Here is a 19695-nt window from a genome sequence, read left to right as displayed (position 1 = left end):
ACTCAGTGTTTGGAGTCGGTATCTGGATTAAAAATCCCATGCTTCGACTGGGATCCGAACCCAGTACCTACCAGCCTGTAGACCGATGGCCTGCCACGACGCCACCGAGGCCGGTGTAGCAGTATGAAGATAGTTGGTTAATGAATGTGAGATTGCTTTAACTTGTACATGTATATGTAATTTAAAAAAAAAAAAAACATTATATGTTTAACCATAATAAAAGAAACATTACGGGATGTATTCATACAATAATGAATAAAAATAACAACAAAAGAAATATTTATCACTAATTATTTAAAAAATTTAAGCTGTAAACTTATGCTTTATTTAAAAGAGTTGGTAAAGATTAGAATATGTGCTCATAAGTTAAATATAAACTTCGGTAGATATAAAGCACATAGTATGTATTCCATTTTATATTGCAATGATATTCATATAATGATCTAAGAGAAACATTTATTAAAGTGTATTATTACAGACGGCCTAGTATTTTAAGCTTATCTAACTACATGTACTGACTACTGAAAAAAATAACCTTGGGAAATATTCAATTCTGGCGAATAATTTAAGAAATAACTATGTTGTATTTGTATTGTATTTTTGTCAATTGCCATACTATGTGAAAATCCCCCCACCCCCCACCCCCACCCCCCCCCCCCCCCCCATTATACTGTACATATTGTGTATATATATATATATATTTATTATGTATGCCGAGTTGTAAAACCTAAGGCAATACATAAACTTCTAAAGTTTTAAAACCCTTCACAAATGTTCTCATTAACATATTGTACGCATCTCATATAGTAATGCACCTCAACTTTCGGACCGGCCTCGGTGGCGTCGTGGCAGGCCATCGGTCTACAGGCTGGTAGGTACTGGGTTCGGATCCCAGTCGAGGCATGGGATTTTTAATCGAGATACCGACTCCAAACCCTGAGTGAGTGCTCCGCAAGGCTCAATGGGTAGGTGTAAACCACTTGCACCGACCAGTGATCCATAACTGGTTCAACAAAGGCCATGGTTTGTGCTATCCTGCCTGTGGGAAGTGCAAATAAAAGATCCCTTGCTGCCTGTCGTAAAAAGAGTAGCCTATGTGGCGACAGCGGGTTTCCTCTAAAAACAGTGTCAGAATGACCATATGTTTGACGTCCAATAGCCGATGATAAGATAAAAAAATCAATGTGCTCTAGCGGCGTCGTTAAATAAAACAAACTTTACTCTTTTTTTTACTCAACTTTCGGCTTTGTATTTATTGACTAAATTTTAAAAATACTTTTGATTTCTTGTTTAGGTGTATAGTGCATGCTGATTATGTGGAACTTTTAGTCTGATAGCTCGACTGTTAATTTTTAACTGGTTGTGATTTAAAGGTGCTATGTCAAAGTGTATGATCGTAGTCTATTTACACAACACAATTAGGGGCGTTGCCCAATGGTAAAGGTCTCGAGTAATGGGCGGTCGCTCTGGGATCGATTCCCGTTGGTGAGCCCATTGTGTTATTTCTCGTTACAGCCAGTGCACCGTCCTGGCTGTGGGATGGTGAATATTTAAAAATCCCTTGCTTCTAATTGGGAAATCGTAGCAGTTTTCCTCTCTAAATCTATGTCAAAATTAGCAAATGTTTGATATTCAGTAGCCGATGATTGATAAATCAGTGTGCTCTAGTGGTGTCGTTAAACAAACAAACTTTAACAACATAATTATATCAGCTGCATTCGAAAATGTTAATATTATGATCAGCGGAAATTGATTTGGTGTTTGGCAACCCTTAACACAACTATAAGGTAAATAACTCTAGACAGCCTGCTCGGCTGGATAACCAGTTACTATTTGTGCCTGACTGTGTCATGTCTAAGTTTGATACCAAAGAGAAGCATGATTTTGATTTGGAAGTCGTCCTCGACGCTTTTCGACGTTGTCACGCGGACGACAACACGCTGTTGATGTCGGAGTACCTGCGGGCGTACACGGAACTCTGCAGGTAACCTCGACGTTGACGTCGTTTCTTCTTACACTGTTAACTTAGCAAGTTAATATACAGTCTGAGTCATGCCATGACTAGGCTTAATCCGGGGCGCGCGAGTTAGGTTGCATGGTACCAAAGAAGAGAGTTCCGTGTCAAAGTTCGAGGTGCAATTAGTTACTGAGTAAAAAGAGCTGTGGCGGTGATTGGTAGTAATATCATGTGACATTGGTTATTTGTGCAAATACTATTATCCATTGATGATAAATAAATACACTTGTATTTGTTATACAGTTGTTATGCAGAATATATACCAGAGGTTGAAACTAATGCAGGGAGAGTACCCCCAAAAATGGAACTGCAATTTTCAGCAAGAATTACGGTTGCTAATAAAAACCTTAATTAAATGTCTTAAATGGTATGTGACACACACACACACACACACACACACACACACACACACACACACACACACACACACACACACAATTTTCTTTCAGGTACATTAGATGTGAGGTGCCACACTTTTTATCACTGTACTTCCTGGGTGTGTTGATACGCTGCTTATATCAGTTTTAACATTATCGGTAGTATTCTTACAATATTGCCGACCTTTAATTCTACTCACAAAATGGCATCGGGGTGTATTGCAAACAGAATTAAAAGTGTTCTGGACAAATTAATAGATAAAGACCAAACAGATTTCAAAAAAGGAAGATTTGTTGAAGAAAATATTAGATTAATTTACGACATCATGTCATACACTGAAAGCTGAAAAAGCCTTTGATTCTTTATCTTGGTCCTTTATATATAAAGGGTTAGATATATTAAATTTCAAATCATCTATTAAAAACTGGATAAAAACGTTTTACAATAACTCTCTCTTTAGTTTCATACAAAATGGATTTTTATATGAAACTTTTAAATTAGAAAGAGGTTGTAGACAAGGTGATCCTTTATCACCGAATATATTTATTTTATCTGCTGAATTACTTGCAATTATAATAAGAAACTGGAGTAATATGAATGGTATCAGTATAGATGGTGAACACTATTTAATTTCACAATATGCAGATGATACAAGTTTCAATCTTGACGGTTCTCCTAAGAACCTGTGCAATACACTTTCGGTTTTAGACTACTATGTATATATATATATATATATATATATATATATATATATATATATATATATATATATATATATATATATATATATATCAGGCCTAAAAATAAACTTTTCCAAATCTAAAGCTATCTGGATAAGAACGAAAATGTTTTCTAAGGAAGTACAAACATTGATGAGAATATGGTCTTGTAGAAGATTGACGGTTTTAGGAAGAATAACAGTATTGAAAACGTTAATAATGCCAAAGCTAACTCACCTATTAATAGCTTTACCGAATCCAAATGAAATACTGATAAGACATATAAATACATTATTTTTTTAATTTATCTGGCAGAGTAAAACTGAAAAATTGAAACGAAATTTAATAACGTAAGATTATGAAAGGAGTGGTATTAAAGTGATAAATATAAATAATTTTATAACAGCATTGATATGTACATGGATTCGAAGAATGTTTTTAAATAACTTAAAGTGGATCACTTTATTTAAGTCAATCACAAACATATCGTTAAAACACATGATTAAACAAGGTGATTATTTCCTAACGCAAACAATAGAACATATTTGCAATAGGTTTTGGAGAGAAACCCTGTCCAGCTGAATAGATATACAAACATTTCAAAACCCACAAAGTGTGGATGATATATTAAGTATTAATATCTGGAATAACAGAAAAATATGTATAGGTAATAAACCATTTATACACAAACATTATATCAATAATGGTATCACATTTATTAATGATCTGTGAAACGAACAAGGTGACGTTTTAACAAAATATCATATAAATACAAATTTCTTGGAATATGCGTCAATAACAAATGCTGTTAAATCACTTATAAACAAATTAGAAAACATAAACGATGTCACTTTCACAAGTCTTAAAAATCCTGTTTTTGTCCGTTTACGATAAAACAGTTATTAAAAGACAAAAATGGTTGTCAATATATGTATGATATGTTAACGTCACAAACTCATTCCAAAAGCATAATTGAAATATGCAAATGAAGGATACATGTATGATACAAAGAAATGGGGAAAATGTTATGTCATTCATTTTCGATGTGTGAAAGACACAATATTATTATGGTTTCAGTGTAGAATAGTACACAGAATCTTAACTACTAATACATTCTTGCATATGATATATTACGTGTATTCTAATACTTGCGACTGCTGCAAAACTTCGTGTGAAACGTTACAACATCTTTTCTTTGACTGTAACAAGGTTAATCACATTTGGGAATCAATACGAGAATGGATATTGACTGAAACAGGAATTGACGTTATTTTTAGTCAAGATACTGCTATGTTTGGTATGATCAATAACGAAAATAGTCACTTTGTCAATTGGTTGATTATCAACATTAAATAGTATATCTATTGTATGAAATTACAGAAAAAATATTAAATATCAATGGAGTTAAAAATATATTGCGACACAAGTTTGAAATAGAAAGATTTATTTTATTAAATTGCAATAACGAAGTTTTTAACGAACAATGGCTTAATCTCTTTAATTGAAACTTGTTTCCGAACAATAGCTTGCTTCGAATTCCAGGTCGTTTTCGTTTCGCGCTAATATAGATTTAAATCCCTCCCCCATATATTTATTTATTTATTTATTTTGTTTATTTATTTGTTTTGTTTATTTATTTATCATTTATTATTATGTGTTTTAACAATTATACCTTCTTTCTTCTTCTCCTATATTTCCCAGTCCTTTCCATTCTATGAGTCATAGCAATTTGTTGGGGGCTTTTGTTTGTTTGTTTTTGTGTTGTTGTTTTTGTTTTTTGGGGGGTTGCCAATCTTTAATTCATACAGAAACATTACAAATACCTTTATGTATTAAATTGTTATATATGACTATATCACATTATTATACCACAAATTAGATATATGTACTTGTATATAAATTTTATCACTTTGTTGTAAGGCCATGAATTAAGGCTCCCCAACCTTGACATGGTCAGAATGGACTTGGGAAAATAAATATTAAAAACAAAATAATAATAATTAAAAATTTAATTAAAAAAACAAACATTATCGGCAGTAGGAATTGATTTGCTCTATTAGAACCTTTAATTGTATGGTCAAAGGTGGATTTGTCTGTCTGTCTGTCTGTCTACTATGGAATTTACTACAAGTTATTTATTTCTGAGCCGATTGTTTTCTATAGTCTTTCCCACAGGGAACGCCATTTTCATACTATGGAATTTACTACAAGTTATTTATTTTTGAGCCGATTGTTTTCTAAATTGCACTCAAAATTAGAATGTTTTTGTCATTTCCAAAATACTTTTACTTTTGTTCTTACCTCAAACCAAACTAAAAATATTTACAAAAACAACAAAAATTTTTTAGAAGGTTGGGACGGACTGTAGACTGACGAGCGAACGAACTTTTAGGAGGGGTCAAGTCTTTTCTTTTTTTGTTGTTTTTTTTCTCTTTTTTTTGTATTTGCTACGTCCTACCCCTTGCTGCTCTGTAATTTTCACCACTTTCTTTTTGTTTTCAGATTCTTTAAGTTGATGGGAACACTGTTTGGTTTCGTGGCGAGGGACATTGAAGACAAAGTGCAAATACTCTCCGCTCACTGCAGTTCAGACGTGGGAGACAAATACAACACGATCCAGTCCATGATAGCCTTCGAGGTCGAGAATGACATCACCCAGAGGAAGCGACCTTTGGCATCGGGGTCAAGGACGTTGCTTAGACTTCACAGGGCCTTGGAATTTATCATGGCGTTCATGGACCGGATCCGACTGAGCGACGAGAATGAGAAAGCGTCATCCATCGCCTCGGAAGTGTACACACAGACGCTGGCCAAACACCATCCTTGGATAGTACAGAAGATTTCATTGGTTGCCATGTACATGCTGCCTTCCAAGAAGACGTTCATTGATGTGATGTGCAAACATGACTACGCAAATGTCATGACGATGCTCAGTGACGTCATATGTGAGGGAAAACCTATTTATGACATAACTCAAGAACTGTATGAAAAGAATGGTTTGCTAGATTTGCCGTGAGTTGGGGTTTTTAAAGGTACTTATTATTTATACTGATGGAAACAAATAAGGGAACACATGGTATTTGAGACTACATTTAGCTCACTATTAGAGTAGCTATACCTATGTAAAAAAAAGTTTGTTTTGTTTAACGACACCACTGGAGCACATTTATTTATTAATCATCGGCTATTAAATGTCAAACATTTGGTAATTTTGACATATAGTCTTAGAGAGGAAGACCGCTAGATTTTTCCATTAATAGCAAGGGATCTTTTATATGCACAATCCCACAGACAGGATAGCACATACCACGGCCTCTGCTATACCGGTCGTGGTGCACTGGCTGGAACAAAAAATAGCCCAATGGGCCCACCAACGGGGATCGATCCCAAACCGACCGCTTATCAAGCGGACGCTTTACCACAGGGCTACGTCCCGCCCCATACCTAAGTAAAAGACAGATGTAAAAGTTAGTTTTTTTGTTTAACGACACAACTAGAACACATTCATTTAATAAATGTCGACTATTGGATGTCAAACATCTGGTAATTTTTACATATAGTCTTAGAGAGGAAACCTACTACATTATTTTTCCATTAGTTTCAAGGGATCTTTTATATGTGCCATCCTAACATGATAACACGTATCACAACCATCCTTACATGATAACGCATATCACGGCCTTTGATATATCAGTCGAAGTGAGCTGACTGGAACAGGAAATAGCTCAATGGGACCACCAACAGGGATCAATCCCAGACAAACCGCGCATCAGGTGAGCCCTTTACCACTGGGTTACGTCAGTAGTGTGGAACTAACTACCAATTAATTGGTTAATTTTTAACATTGAAGATGAGTGTTTAGGTTGCAGTCAGTATTTGCTGTTACTATTTATGTGTTCCCTACCGGCCTCGGTGGTGGTGTGGTTAAGATACCGGACAAAAAGCTGGTGGCTACTGGGTTCGCAGCCAGGTACCGGTTCCAAATCGGAGCGAGTTTTAACAACTCAGTGGGGTAGGTGTAAGACCACTACGCCCTCTTCTCTCTCACTAAGGTTACAACTAACCCACTGTCCTGGACAGATAGCTGAGGTGTGTGCTTGAACAGCGTGCTTGAACCTCAATTGGATTAAAAGCACGAAAATAAGTATAAATGAATGACTATGTGTTCCCTTATTTCTTTTTACCGGTGTATATTTTTTTAATTTACTTCCATTTGTATAGGCACTTAAACGTTTAGACCGGCGTCGTGGTTAGGCCATCGGTCAACAGGCTGGTAGGTACTGGGTTCGGATCCCAGTCGAGGCATGGGATTTTTAATCCAGATACCGACTCCAAACCCTGAGTGAGTGCTCCGCAAGGCTCAATGGGTAGGTGTAACCCACTTGCACCGACCAGTGATCCATAACTGGTTCATCAAAGGCCATGGTTTGTGCTATCCTGCCTTTGGGAAGCGCAAATAAAAAGATCCCTTGCTGCTAATCGGAATGAGTAGCCCATGAAGTGGCGACAGCGGGTTTCCTCTCAAAATCTGTGTGGTTCTTAACCATATGTCTGACGCCATATAACCGTAAATAAAATGTGTTGAGTGCGTCGTTAAATAAAACATTTCTTTCTTTCTTTAAATGTTTAGTTTCGTTGATGCAAGTGCCATATTAATTGATCTCGTACAATCTGAATCTATACAGCTGGTGATTTATTGAAATTACAGTGCTTCTAGATTTTATGAAGAGCTACCAGATCTTAAAGGGACATTCCCAAGTTTGCTGCATTGTAAGATGTTTCCGACTAATCAAATATTTTTACGATTAAACTTACATATTAAATATATTTCCTTGTTTAGAATATCAGTGGCTGTATATTCAATGTGTTTCTGGTCGTCGTAATATTTGTAAGAAGCCCAAACTGGATTTTGTCTTCAAATAATGTCGTACGTACGAAAAAAATTTTTTAGGAAATATAATGAAATTTAATCTAGTACAAATATCAGAACGATCAGAAACACGTTTAATATACTGCCACTAATATTTTATGCAGAAAAATACATTTGATATGTAATTACAATCGTTAAAACGTCTCTTTTAGTTGATAACATCTTAAAAATTGCAGCAAACTCAGGAATGTCTCTTTAAGAGCCTGACAAACGCACAAGATGTTTTATAACAGTATCGCACATCTTCAATATGTGAAGATTTACCTCAGATATGTTGTTTCAATCTTTTTATTGTACTTTAGGCATATTTGTTTTCTTTGTTTTTAATGCCGTTCTTATTGTAATGTTATTGTTTTGAAGTGCTTTTAAATGTTCATTTGTGATGAATACTTAGAACCACATTATTTTATTCATATTGTGCCATTTAAAAAAAAAAACACCTATTATAAACTGTTTTATTTTTAATTTTATACACAGTTAACGTTCGTGACATCTAATATATATGATATATCTTTTTTGTTACTGTTATTTACATATTTAGTAATAAATATGTAATAAAATAATATAACTTTATACATTTTTGTTTGTACATTAAGTTACAAATTATTTATATTCAAAACATTAATCGATATAAATATGATAAATACTATATAGAGTATAATTATTTATCATTGATATAATTTTAATGTCCACATACAAACACAGTCACATGAATGTACATATATTTTTAAAAGATATACACACCATCCACCCTCTCCCACGCACGTAAGCGTGTAAAGAAAATTTCAATGGGTTAAAAAGTATTTTGGAAAAGGGGAAACTACTCTTGATACCAACTTAATATATATATATACCCCATATGTGTGTCTGTGTGTGGGTGTGTGTGTATGTATATATATATATATATACCCCATATCTGTGTCTGTGTGTGTATATATATATATATATATATATATATATATATATATATATATATATATATATATACCCCATATGTGTGTCTGTGTGTGGGTGTGTATATATATATATATATTGGGCGGGATTTAGCTCAGTCGGTTGAGTACTCGCTTGACGTGTTTGTGTCGCAGGATCGAACCACCACGATGAATCGATTCGGTTGATTGGATTTTTTTTCTCGTTCCAGCCAGTTCATCACAACTGGACAAAGGCCGTGGTATGGGCGTTCCTGTCTGTGGAAAAGTCATATAAAAGATCCCTTACTGCATTAGGAAAAATGTAGCTAGTTTCCTCATGACTACTTGTCAGAATTACCAAATATTTGACATCCAGTAGCCGACGGGGCGAGACGTAGCCCAATGGTAAAGCGCTTACTTCATGCGCGGTCGATTTGGGATCAATCCCCGTCGGTGGGCCCATTGGGCTATTTCTCGCTCCAGCCAGTGCACCACAACTGGTACATTAAAGGTCGTGGTATGTGCTATCCTGTCTATGGGATGGTGCATATAAAAGATCCCTTGTTGCCAATCGAAAGGAGTAGCCTATGAAGTGGCGACAGCGAGTTTCCTCCTTCAATATCCGTGTGGTCCTTAACTATATGTCTGACGCCATATAACCGTAAATAAAATGTGTTGAGTGCGTCGTTGAATAAAACATTTTCTTCCTTCCAATAGCCGATGATTAATTAATCAATGTGTTCCAGTTAAACAAAACAAACTCTCTTTTTTTTCTTTTCTTTGTTGGTTTTTGTTTTGGGGTTTTTGGCATTGTTTGGTTTGTTGGTGTTTTGGAGGGGAGGGGGGTGTGTTTTTTTTGAAGGGTTGTTGTTTTTTTAGGGGTGGGGGGATGTTTTGGGGTGGGTTAATTTAACTCTTTGATATATTAGTAGACATACTATATTCATGGGTACAAAGACGCTGCTATCTGCGTTTTTATTAATATCAGCAGGCTCATGGAATTTTGTATGTACCTTTGCCTGCATGGGGAAATATACCCTGAGAAGGACAACCACTGTTGTCCAGCTCTTTCTCCCATGATTTTGGTTTAAACAAACACACCCTCTAAACCTGGCCGGAGTACACCCATCTTACACAAAAAGCACTACTTTTGCATGGGCCGGAATTACCACAAACAAGTCTTCAATGCCAACGTGTTATACATGTTTACAAAATATATGCTCTCCTCCGTCAACTTCAGTCAAATAGTTGCCACTACAAAGCTGTCTGCCATGAAATAATAACAGTCAACCAGCAGACTACTTGCGCGGACAGATTTCCGGACAACCAAATGGGAAGATAACTGTGATCTGTGGCCATCTTAAAGGGAGTTTCGAAAGCACATTGGTATGGCAAGCAGGTTTTCCGATGCCGAACTACATACATGTACATGTACTTGTAAAATTATAATTATAACTGCGTACAAAAATGCAACTGAGCGTAGGATTAGATTAAACAACCTCGGCAGACACCATATGGGGGGGGGGGGTGGGGGGGGTGGGGGGGGTTCCGTCTCAATCAGTGCTTCACGACTGGTATATCTGAAAAATTGCGTATAAAAGACCCCTTGCTGCTATTGAAAACATGGCGCAGTGGTTAGCCATCGGACTACAGGCTGGTAGGTACAGGGTTCGCAGCCCGGTACCGGCTCCAACCCAGAGCGAGTGCTTAAGAGCTCAATGGGTAGGTGTAAGGCCACTACACCCTCTTCTCTCACTAACGACTAACCAACTAACAACTAACCCACTGTCCTGGACAGACAGCCCAGATAGCTATGGTGTGTGCCCAGGACAGCGTGCTTGAACCTCAATTGGATATAAGCACAAAAATAAGTTGAAATGAAATGTTGCGATTTTCCTCTGAATTTGTGTCAGATTTGCCAAATGTTCGACATCCAACAGCGAATTATTAATTAATGTGCTCTAGTGGTGGAATTTAAGATCAAATCTCCTCGGTGCACTAATTATCTTGTTGTTTTTGTTGGAGGTTTTTTTTTTTGGGGGGGGGGGGGGTTCTCCATCTCAACCAGTGTCCCACTACTGGTGTATCTAATGTCGTGGTATGTGCTGTTCTGCTTGTGGGGAACTTCATTCTTGGCAAGGGGTTTGTTATATAAATATACTTCACCACTAGAGCACATTTATTAATCTACTACTGGATGTCAGTCATTTGGTAATACTGACCTGTAGTCTTCAGGGGAAAAGCCGATCTTTTATATGCGCATTGCCACAGATAGGACAGCACATACCACAACCTTCGATATACCAAACATAGGGTACTGGCTGGGACGGGAAAACCAATGGGTCTTTCTAGGAGGTTCTATCCTATGAAGAAAGCACGTCATATTCAAGTTAGGTTTAAGCACGCTGTTCTTGGCAGTTTTATAAGCTATCTAGACTGTTGTTTAGGACAGAATGTCCGTAGTGGTGGGTAAGCGGTACCTGGATACGAGCCCAGTACTTAGCAGTCTTAGTGCTCTAATCTGTAAAATGTTTCTTTTGTTTAACGACACCACTAGAGCACATTGATTTATTAATCATCTGTCATTGGATATCAAACGTTTGGTAATTTTAACATATTATAGTCGTAGAGAGAAAACTTGCTACATTTTTCCATTAGTAGCATGGAACCTTTTATATGCACCACCCCACAGACAGCATATACCACGGCATTTTGATATACAAGTCATGGTGCATTGATTGGGCTCACTGACAGGGATCGATCCTAGACCGACCGCGCATCAGGCGAGCGTTTTACCATTGTGTTACGTCCCGCCACTACTGATTAGTAAGACTTGCTGTCTCCTATCAAAGTCAATATAATAATTATCACTGTAAACCTGAATGTCCAAACTGTTATCCGTGATCAAGACCATATCGCTGCACAATGCAGAGTCCAATAGGTGTTTGTCAAAATAGTGGTTTTATCCATGAATCTCTATCTAGTGCCTGTGAGAGGGACGTAGCCCAGTGGTAAAGCGTTCTCTTGATGCGCGGTCGGTCTAAGGTCGATCCCTGTCGTTGGACCCATTGGGTTATTTCTCGTTCCAGCCAGTGCTCCACAGCTGGTGTATCAAAGGCCGTGGTATGTACTATCCTGTCTGTGGGATGGTGCATATAAAAGATCCCATGAAGTGGCGACAGCGGGTTTCCTCACTCAATATCTGTGTGGTCCTTAACCATATGTCTGACGCCATATAACCATAAATAAAATGTGTTGAGTGCGTCGTTAAATAAAACATTTCCTTCCTTCTATCTAGTGCCTCGTCCATAGGAGGACAGCCACTCCCAAGGAGACCTTTTACTGGACAACGAATTCTTCCTGCGCCGCTCAGAGGACTGCCACTCCCAGACAAATTTACTAATGAAAATTAGCAAAAGGATTTTAATAAAAGTTTGAAATAAAAAAATGTAAACAAATTGTTTAAGAAAAGGGGCAATTACTTTTCTTTTCTTTTTCCGAGGGTGGGTGGGGGTTGGGATGGCAAGTACCTCTGGTCTTCTCCCTTAACAAAATACCAAAAACAATATCAAAAAAATATATATATAACAATATATTTACTGTATCAAAAATATATAAATAGCGATGTATCACAATTCAGCTTTGATTGTTTTGTTTCAGCTTTTTTTTTTCATCGTCATGGCAACCAGAAATGTTTCATTATGACGCAGTATCTATTGTCATAATCACCACGGTCTCCACACATCTTCAGCTTTAACGACCGGAGACGAAGAAAACAGTTCCCGTGATTCATAGCGACTAAGTCCATGACTGACGTACGTGCTGTGTAGCCATGCCCTCACGCGATCATCACTTTCGCTGTGGGGAGCTGTCATCTGTTGTACAGTCGTACGATTGTTGCTGTTGTTGTTGTTGTTGGAAGAAGACATCGAGAGATAACCAAACTTCGACAGTCCCCCGTTTTCGGAGTCTGAAAAACTGTTCCCATCTCTGACAGCCGAACTTCCAAGCGAATTGTCCAAATAACCCAGCCCGGAAGAACTTCCGGCTACAGCGGAAGTTTGGATGCGATAGTCGTCTGCGTGACTGAGTCTCGTGCATGTTCTGTCGCTGTCCGTTGATGTCGTCTGCGCCGCTGATTGGATTTTTTTCGACAGGTGTCGTCTGATCTGACGCTGCAGATGGTCGGGAATACCAGGATGCCCTTGCAGATAGTTCACGATCTCTTCAGCACATTTCGAAAATCCCGATTTGTATCTGGCCATCATGACGTCTTTGGTGACGTGTGATCCGCCGCCAATGGTTCGGTCGCGTCTGATTGTCCGTAGGTATTTCACTGTGGACTCGAGTATTTCCGCCTTCTCCATTTTACTGTAATTGGGGTCCTGTGAAATATAATAAAAGAATTCTGTAAGCACATTGTCAGAGTAATATATCACAGGCTGTATGAATACCTGATCGTATTTCATATTATAAGGTTGTACTTTTTTTTCCGTTTATTAAAATAATTTTAAAATAGCTGTCAATTGTAAAAACCAACAGCTGTATGTATATATGCATGTATATACCGGCCTCGGTGGCGTCGTGGCAGGCCATCGGTCTACAGGCTGGTAGGTACTGGGTTCGGATCCCAGTCGAGGCATGGGATTTTTAATCCAGATACCGACTCCAAACCCTGAGTGAGTGCTCCGCAAGGCTCAATGGGTAGGTGTAAACCACTTGCACCGACCAGTGATCCATAACTGGTTCAACAAAGGCCATGGTTTGTGCTATCCTGCCTGTGGGAAGCGCAAATAAAAGATCCCTTGCTGCCTGTCGTAAAAAGAGTAGCCTATGTGGCGACAGCGGGTTTCCTCTGAAAATAGTGTCAGAATGACCATATGTTTGACGTCCAATAGCCGATGATAAGATAAAAATCAATGTGCTCTAGTGACGTCGTTAAATAAAACAAACTTTACTTTATATGCATGTATACAGTACAGGCCCTAGGAATAATTATTAAAAATACACAAGTTTGAGTCTTTGTTTTATCACACTATATCACAGAGGTAACGAGTACACTAATAAAATATAAACGTAAATAGATATGTATATTTAATTAATTTGCCAATTAAATAAATAATTTTATTAAAATAAATAAATATAACCATTATAAGTTAAATTATCAACTTTAATCCCTTTTTTAAATGGGATGGGGTGACAGTCTATATTCTAGACACTGAAAATACCGCACATCGAGACAAACAAAATATATAATATTTTTAAAATATATTTTAAGGCCAAAAAAATTAAAACTGGTCGGGCCTTTGACACGGGTGAAAATTTATGATTTATTTTATAATCGCCTTAATTAAAAAAATGTATTAAATAAATAATTATATAAAATAAACATATACGTTTTGACCTCACTGACCAATAAAAAAAACCCGGGGTGGATTAAAATCTACGATTTATTTTATAATGGCAAAACATTTTAAAAGTTAAATATGCATTAAATAAATAAATGTATAAAATAAATACATACGTTTTGCTTGTGACCTCCGCATATGATGCTTTTAATTTGTCCAAGGCACGAGTTGATTCTGGCCCGACGTTTCTTTTCTGCCAGGAGTTTTCTTCCCTGAAAATAACAAGAAACCATGATTATTTTGTTTCATTTGTACATGGGGTTTTAATCATTGTATCCACCTATAATATTATAATGACACAGTCCCAGTGTAGTGATAAGTATACTCGACATAACTAGAGAACATTTCTGAAGATAATAATCCGTATTGGATGTTACACATTCGATAATTCTTATACGTACGTTTCCAGAGGAAATTCGCTATATATCTCTTTACTAGCATATGGGGTCTTTTATATTATATACTTTCAAGCAAACAGGACAGCAAATAGCCCGGACTTTAATAATATACCAATCATGAGGTTTCTAAAACAAAAATGTGTTTCGAGCTATATTGACACCACAGCGACCATAAACACCCTTGATGTGCCATATTTAAAAAAAAGTTGTTATTTTAATTTAACGGTAAAAAGTCTATAACTGCAGAAAATAATAATTCGGATCATTCAGTTATACAGCGGACTGGTTTGTTTGGTAGAGAAAATAATAATTCGGATCATTCAGTTATACAGCGGACTGGTTTGTTTGGTAGAGAACGTGTGGTAGAGGGTCGTTTGTCCTCCCCTCCCAACCCAACAAATTCGAAAATGGACTCCTTTTTAAATAAACAAAACACCATTTATATCTGTCTTATAAAGACACTACATAACTGTTCCCTGTTTGTGTTTCTACTAGCTCCTAGTTATCTCAGGCTAGGTTCGAAGGTAAAACATACCAATGTCAAGGCCATCAAGGTGAAGGTCCCTTGCCTCTCGTTCTATTTACTTGTACATTATTTCTAAATTCCGTAGTCAAACTTGTAGGGCATATGACAATGTTGGAGACAGTCTTGGCAATAAGATGAACATTTCTTAGAACAAGGTGAACGTCATCTCAAGTATTAAGACTCTAGTCCTGTTCTGTTTATATAACTTTTATAGAGATATTATAAATAGAATAGGGCTGGAGGATCCAAGAGCTACGTGTAGATGAAGATCCCACGGCATTCTAAGAACATTATTCGCACAGTCCAAGAAGAAGATCCTTTATATTTTTCTAACAGCATTATATCTAGAGTCCAGAATCAACTGCACAGCAATGTTGACGAACGACTTAGCTATAGCAGCTGTAAATGTAAACAGACGTGATCTAGCCATATCATCTGTAAGTGTAAATGAACATGGCATAGTATAGCATCTGTACGTGTAAACAGAAAGAGCCTAAGAGGAAGATCCTCCTGTATCTTTATAACAGTATTATAACTAGATTGTAAACTAGACTATGGTACACAGCAATGACTTAGCTGGAGCATCTAAAAATGTAAACAGAGATAACCTAGCCATAATAACAGCTGTATGTGTAAACCGACAAGCAGACGATCGCTCACCTTTCTCAGAACGTTATTCCCAGAGTCCAAGTCGTACGACATATCACAGGATTCCATGTTAAAGATCTTCTCAGAGTAAAGTTCCGTGTTCTGTGTTCGGAGACGAATTCGTATAATGAAATGAAACGTCGCCATCACTACCCGTATATATACCAGGAAAGCCCACGCGAGAGCATGCGTCGGCATGCCAGTGACACTTGAATAGCCCTCCAACAATCCGACAGACGTGACCAATCAGCGGGCGAGAAAACTGTGATGGCACGCGACCACTCGCGTCGCCTTGCCGCTGGGAGGCAGATGCACTTGCGCGAAACGACGTCTGGGGTTTTCTTAATGACCCCGGGTCGCTTGTTATCTGTGCTGACGTTGTGACACAGAAAGGGATAGAGAGAGAGTTACAGGACCGAGCAGGTCGTTTAGCCAGTGGTGAGGAAAAAAAGCCGGTCACTGGTTCGCTGGCCCATTCATGTTTTCATCACAGTTATCTATTGATGAGGGTGTCATGTCGGCACGACCCTTTGTTCGGCTCGCCCCGTTTTGTGCTCGCCGTAGAATGAAATTCCAACACATTGCGTTTGTTGTGTCTTAGCGGGACTTGTCACCGATTGCGAAAACCACGTCAAATCAAATCTCATAGACGACAATAGTAACATATGTGGCTAAAACGTAAGCACGCAGCGTTTCAAACAACTGGACATAATTTTCTTTTTACCATAGATATAAACACTTGTTCTGTTCTATTATTTAAAACCTTGTTTTAAAATGAAATAATTAAACTTCGTGCCTTTTAGATGAAGGATTGTATATGAAATGTATTAGGGTTTGAGTTTGTTTCCATGAGTATGTAAAGAAAAACAATACCGAATAGAAATTAAATGTAATATTATCAACCACTGGACAGATGTTAGAAAGATCAATTTATAATATACATTTTGATTAATGAACTTTATTTTTAAATCGTCATTTCATTCAGTAATAAGTAAATAAAATAATATATTGTTCCATACCATAGCTTTTAAAGAATGTAAAAGTTTTTACATTGTATAAACATGGTTTGTGATCGATTATTTTTCGGTATAATTTACCGACAAATAAAAAAGGACAAAAAGATAATGAAATATGCATCATCTACTAATTTTACTATATTGTGAGTTCAAAACAAATTTCGGCAAACAAACCTAATATGTATGGAGACAATGAATCGCCTTGTCGGCATCCTGTTTCTAATATTACAACTGAGGTAAATATCTGGTTTTATTTGCGGTATTTAATTTTTTAAAGTTTATAAATCATAAATATTACCTTTGTAAACTTCTAAAAAAAAAGAGGTATAACTGAGATATTAGTTTTTCAAGCCTAATACTGCATATTGGTTGTTATAATGTTACATACATTAAATATATTAATCTAATTATCTAAATATATACTGTTAAAGGGGCTATCTTCAGTGTATAGCCATTCATAAAAAGTATTCGGTAAATAAAATAGTTTTACATTATTAAAATTACAATTTGCATACATGTTGTCGGCTTAGAATATAAATATCTCTCTAACCAATGCATTTCTGGCCATCGAATTGTGTTGTAGCATCTCAATATCGACTTTTGTTTAAAATAATTTCGTACGTACGAATTTATTATTTCTTCAAACGGCCAAACGAATTTGAAATAGTCATTCCAAATGTATTTATTCGTATGTTTTATATTTAAAACATGTTAAAGTAAGAAATTGTTTTTAAAAGCAGGAAAAAGCAGTGTGTGTGTTTATTTTATTGGGAGGGGACAAATGGAAGTCTTGCTAGGGATGAAAACTTAGGATGGTCTCTTTAAATAAATAACTACAAACAAAACTTAAAATGAACTTACAATTCACAATAGTTTATCTCTGGTTGTAATATTTTCTAGAAATTAAACCTATCAATATAGTACATTTGCTTATGTTAATACATAATTTTAAAGAAAAATATGCATAAATATATCCACTTCTTATTTTAAAGACTTTCAACATTTCTAACTGACTATGAGTATTATACAAATAAATCTCCAACTTTGCTTGATGCTTGTTCATTTGTATTTCGTTCTGAATGTACAGTTATGTTATATCTCATAACACTCGCTCAAATGAACATGTGGCGACATCATAGAATTAGCAACACAACGTTTACGTTTCAGAATGAAATATTGCCACGATTGCAACATATTCCATCAATTTAAGCCGACACGTTTTCTCTGTATCTGTTATCCTCCACGTAATCTGCCCGAAGAGACGTCACAAATACTACATAATTAACTCCCGTGTGAAGAGCGCACTGCACACTTGATTACCGCCCATGGAAAAGATTGATGAGTGCTGTGTGACGTAATCGCATTGTCCCATCTACGGAAGTAGGACAGATGCGAGCATAATATCTCTGCAGTAATTATTAGTTTTGTTAATTAAATGCGCAATTAGTGTCAACGCTTATTAATAAATGTTTCTCTTTGGCCATGCAGTGTGAACTATTCTTTTAAATCTATTTTCGCGCCGTTGCAGCTGGTTGTAAATAAAATGTGTTGTGCAATCGGAGCATCCATGCAAAAAGATCGGTCTCCCTTGAGATGTCATCCTTTCGAGTACTGGACACTACTTATCAATCGTGAATTGGCTAGGTTTCCGGCTTTTTTAAAATTCTGAATACACAGGGTTGTACGTTTATTCAGGTGTGCACATTAGTAGTGCGCAGGGACATTAGATAATAGCTATGTACGTTTATTTTACACCATAGGTGGGATGGTGGATTCAAAGGTAAATTCATATATATTATTTTTGTAGAGCCATTTCATATTTAAGGGTTTCGTTTTTGCCCTGTCCGGAAAACTCTATTTATTGCAGATAATTTTAAACTGTAAAACAATTATTCCAATGTATAATTATTTGCAGCCCCAGTGTTGTGTATATGTATATACACACACAAGAAAACCTTATAAAGCAGAAAATACACTCACAAGATGCATAAGGAATAGGTAAAATGCATAAGAAGTTTAATTAAAAATAAATTAAATATTTTAAGATCAGTCACACTATATCACAGGGCACTAGTTAAACACATTAATAATAAAGGAATACAATACAATACAATACAATACAATACAATACAATATAGGTTTAACGATACCCCAGCACAAAAAATACATCAGCTATTGGGCGTCAAACTATGGTAAATGTAAACATTAAATGATGAACCACATCAGTATAAAATTCTAAAGTCTAACGATAAAGGAGTATATGTATGAAATGGCCTTGTCTATTTATCGCTTTGACACATAATTTACTGTCAGAATAGTTTTTGATGCAAACATTTTAGAATGTTAGGGGAAAACCTTGAAGAATGTTTCTAAATGCTAAGGGCTGTCCATGGTAGAAGATGATGCGACAATCGACCATCGTTTTTATATTTTATGTTTTTATATCAAATTAAAAATTTAACTATCAATAAACAACATAATAAACTTGGTGTTGTGTAAAAATTCCAATGTCTTATGTTTCATACCTTTTCAATAGTCAACTTCAAAAAGTGGAATTTGTTATACAAATCATACGATATATACTTGTACAAAAGCAATTTTTGTTTCTTCTGATAATGGATAAATAATAAAACTTTATTTTGAACAGGAAATAATTTTATTTCTTCTGATAATGGATAAATAATAAAACTCTATTTTGAACAGGGAATAATTGCATGGTATTAAATGCAGTATTTGACAAA

General features: G+C 36.3%; 2 protein-coding genes across 3 annotated transcripts; one reads left to right on the top strand and one right to left on the bottom strand.

Annotated features, from left to right (window-relative positions):
• Window positions 1–1815: 1815 nt before the first annotated feature.
• On the top strand, window positions 1816–12745 carry LOC121390696 (ceramide-1-phosphate transfer protein-like). 2 transcript variants are annotated; one of them, XM_041522581.1, is made up of 3 exons: window positions 1816–1984; window positions 5617–6126; window positions 12619–12745. In XM_041522581.1, the coding sequence occupies exons 1-3, from the start codon at window positions 1851–1853 to the stop codon at window positions 12713–12715; spliced, it is 741 nt and encodes a 246-aa protein (XP_041378515.1). In that variant the 5' UTR covers window positions 1816–1850; the 3' UTR covers window positions 12716–12745. The 2 variants fall into 2 exon arrangements, with proteins under 2 accessions (XP_041378515.1, XP_041378516.1); XM_041522582.1 differs by having other exon boundaries at window positions 5617–6146.
• On the bottom strand, window positions 12540–16127 carry LOC121390695 (protein hairy-like). The gene is made up of 3 exons (XM_041522580.1): window positions 15951–16127; window positions 14483–14578; window positions 12540–13343 (listed from the first exon to the last, which is right to left on the bottom strand). Exons 1-3 carry the CDS (start codon window positions 16083–16085, stop codon window positions 12684–12686), a joined length of 891 nt encoding a protein of 296 aa, XP_041378514.1. The 5' UTR covers window positions 16086–16127; the 3' UTR covers window positions 12540–12683.
• Between the last annotated feature and the right edge of the window lie 3568 nt (window positions 16128–19695).

This window comes from Gigantopelta aegis, chromosome 15 (genome assembly GCF_016097555.1).
Source record: "Gigantopelta aegis isolate Gae_Host chromosome 15, Gae_host_genome, whole genome shotgun sequence".
Taxonomy (NCBI): domain Eukaryota; kingdom Metazoa; phylum Mollusca; class Gastropoda; order Neomphalida; family Peltospiridae; genus Gigantopelta; species Gigantopelta aegis.
The sequence above is the reverse complement of the archived record's forward strand: the minus strand, read 5'-3'. Positions and strand labels throughout refer to the sequence as shown.

Bases quoted from the DNA above. Each gene is read 5' to 3' on its own strand.
- LOC121390696 (XM_041522581.1), top strand. From the start codon at position 1,851: ATGTCTAAGTTTGATACCAAAGAGAAGCATGATTTTGATTTGGAAGTC. The intron at 1,985-5,616 runs GTAACCTCGACG...TTTTGTTTTCAG, and splicing joins GCGTACACGGAACTCTGCAG to ATTCTTTAAGTTGATGGGAA. The intron at 6,127-12,618 runs GTGAGTTGGGGT...GTTTTGTTTCAG, and splicing joins AATGGTTTGCTAGATTTGCC to CTTTTTTTTTTCATCGTCAT.
- LOC121390695 (XM_041522580.1), bottom strand. From the start codon at position 16,085: ATGGCGACGTTTCATTTCATTATACGAATTCGTCTCCGAACACAGAAC. The intron at 14,579-15,950 runs GTGAGCGATCGT...TGTTATTTTCAG, and splicing joins GGAATAACGTTCTGAGAAAG to GGAAGAAAACTCCTGGCAGA. The intron at 13,344-14,482 runs GTATGTATTTAT...TATATTTCACAG, and splicing joins GCGGAGGTCACAAGCAAAAC to GACCCCAATTACAGTAAAAT.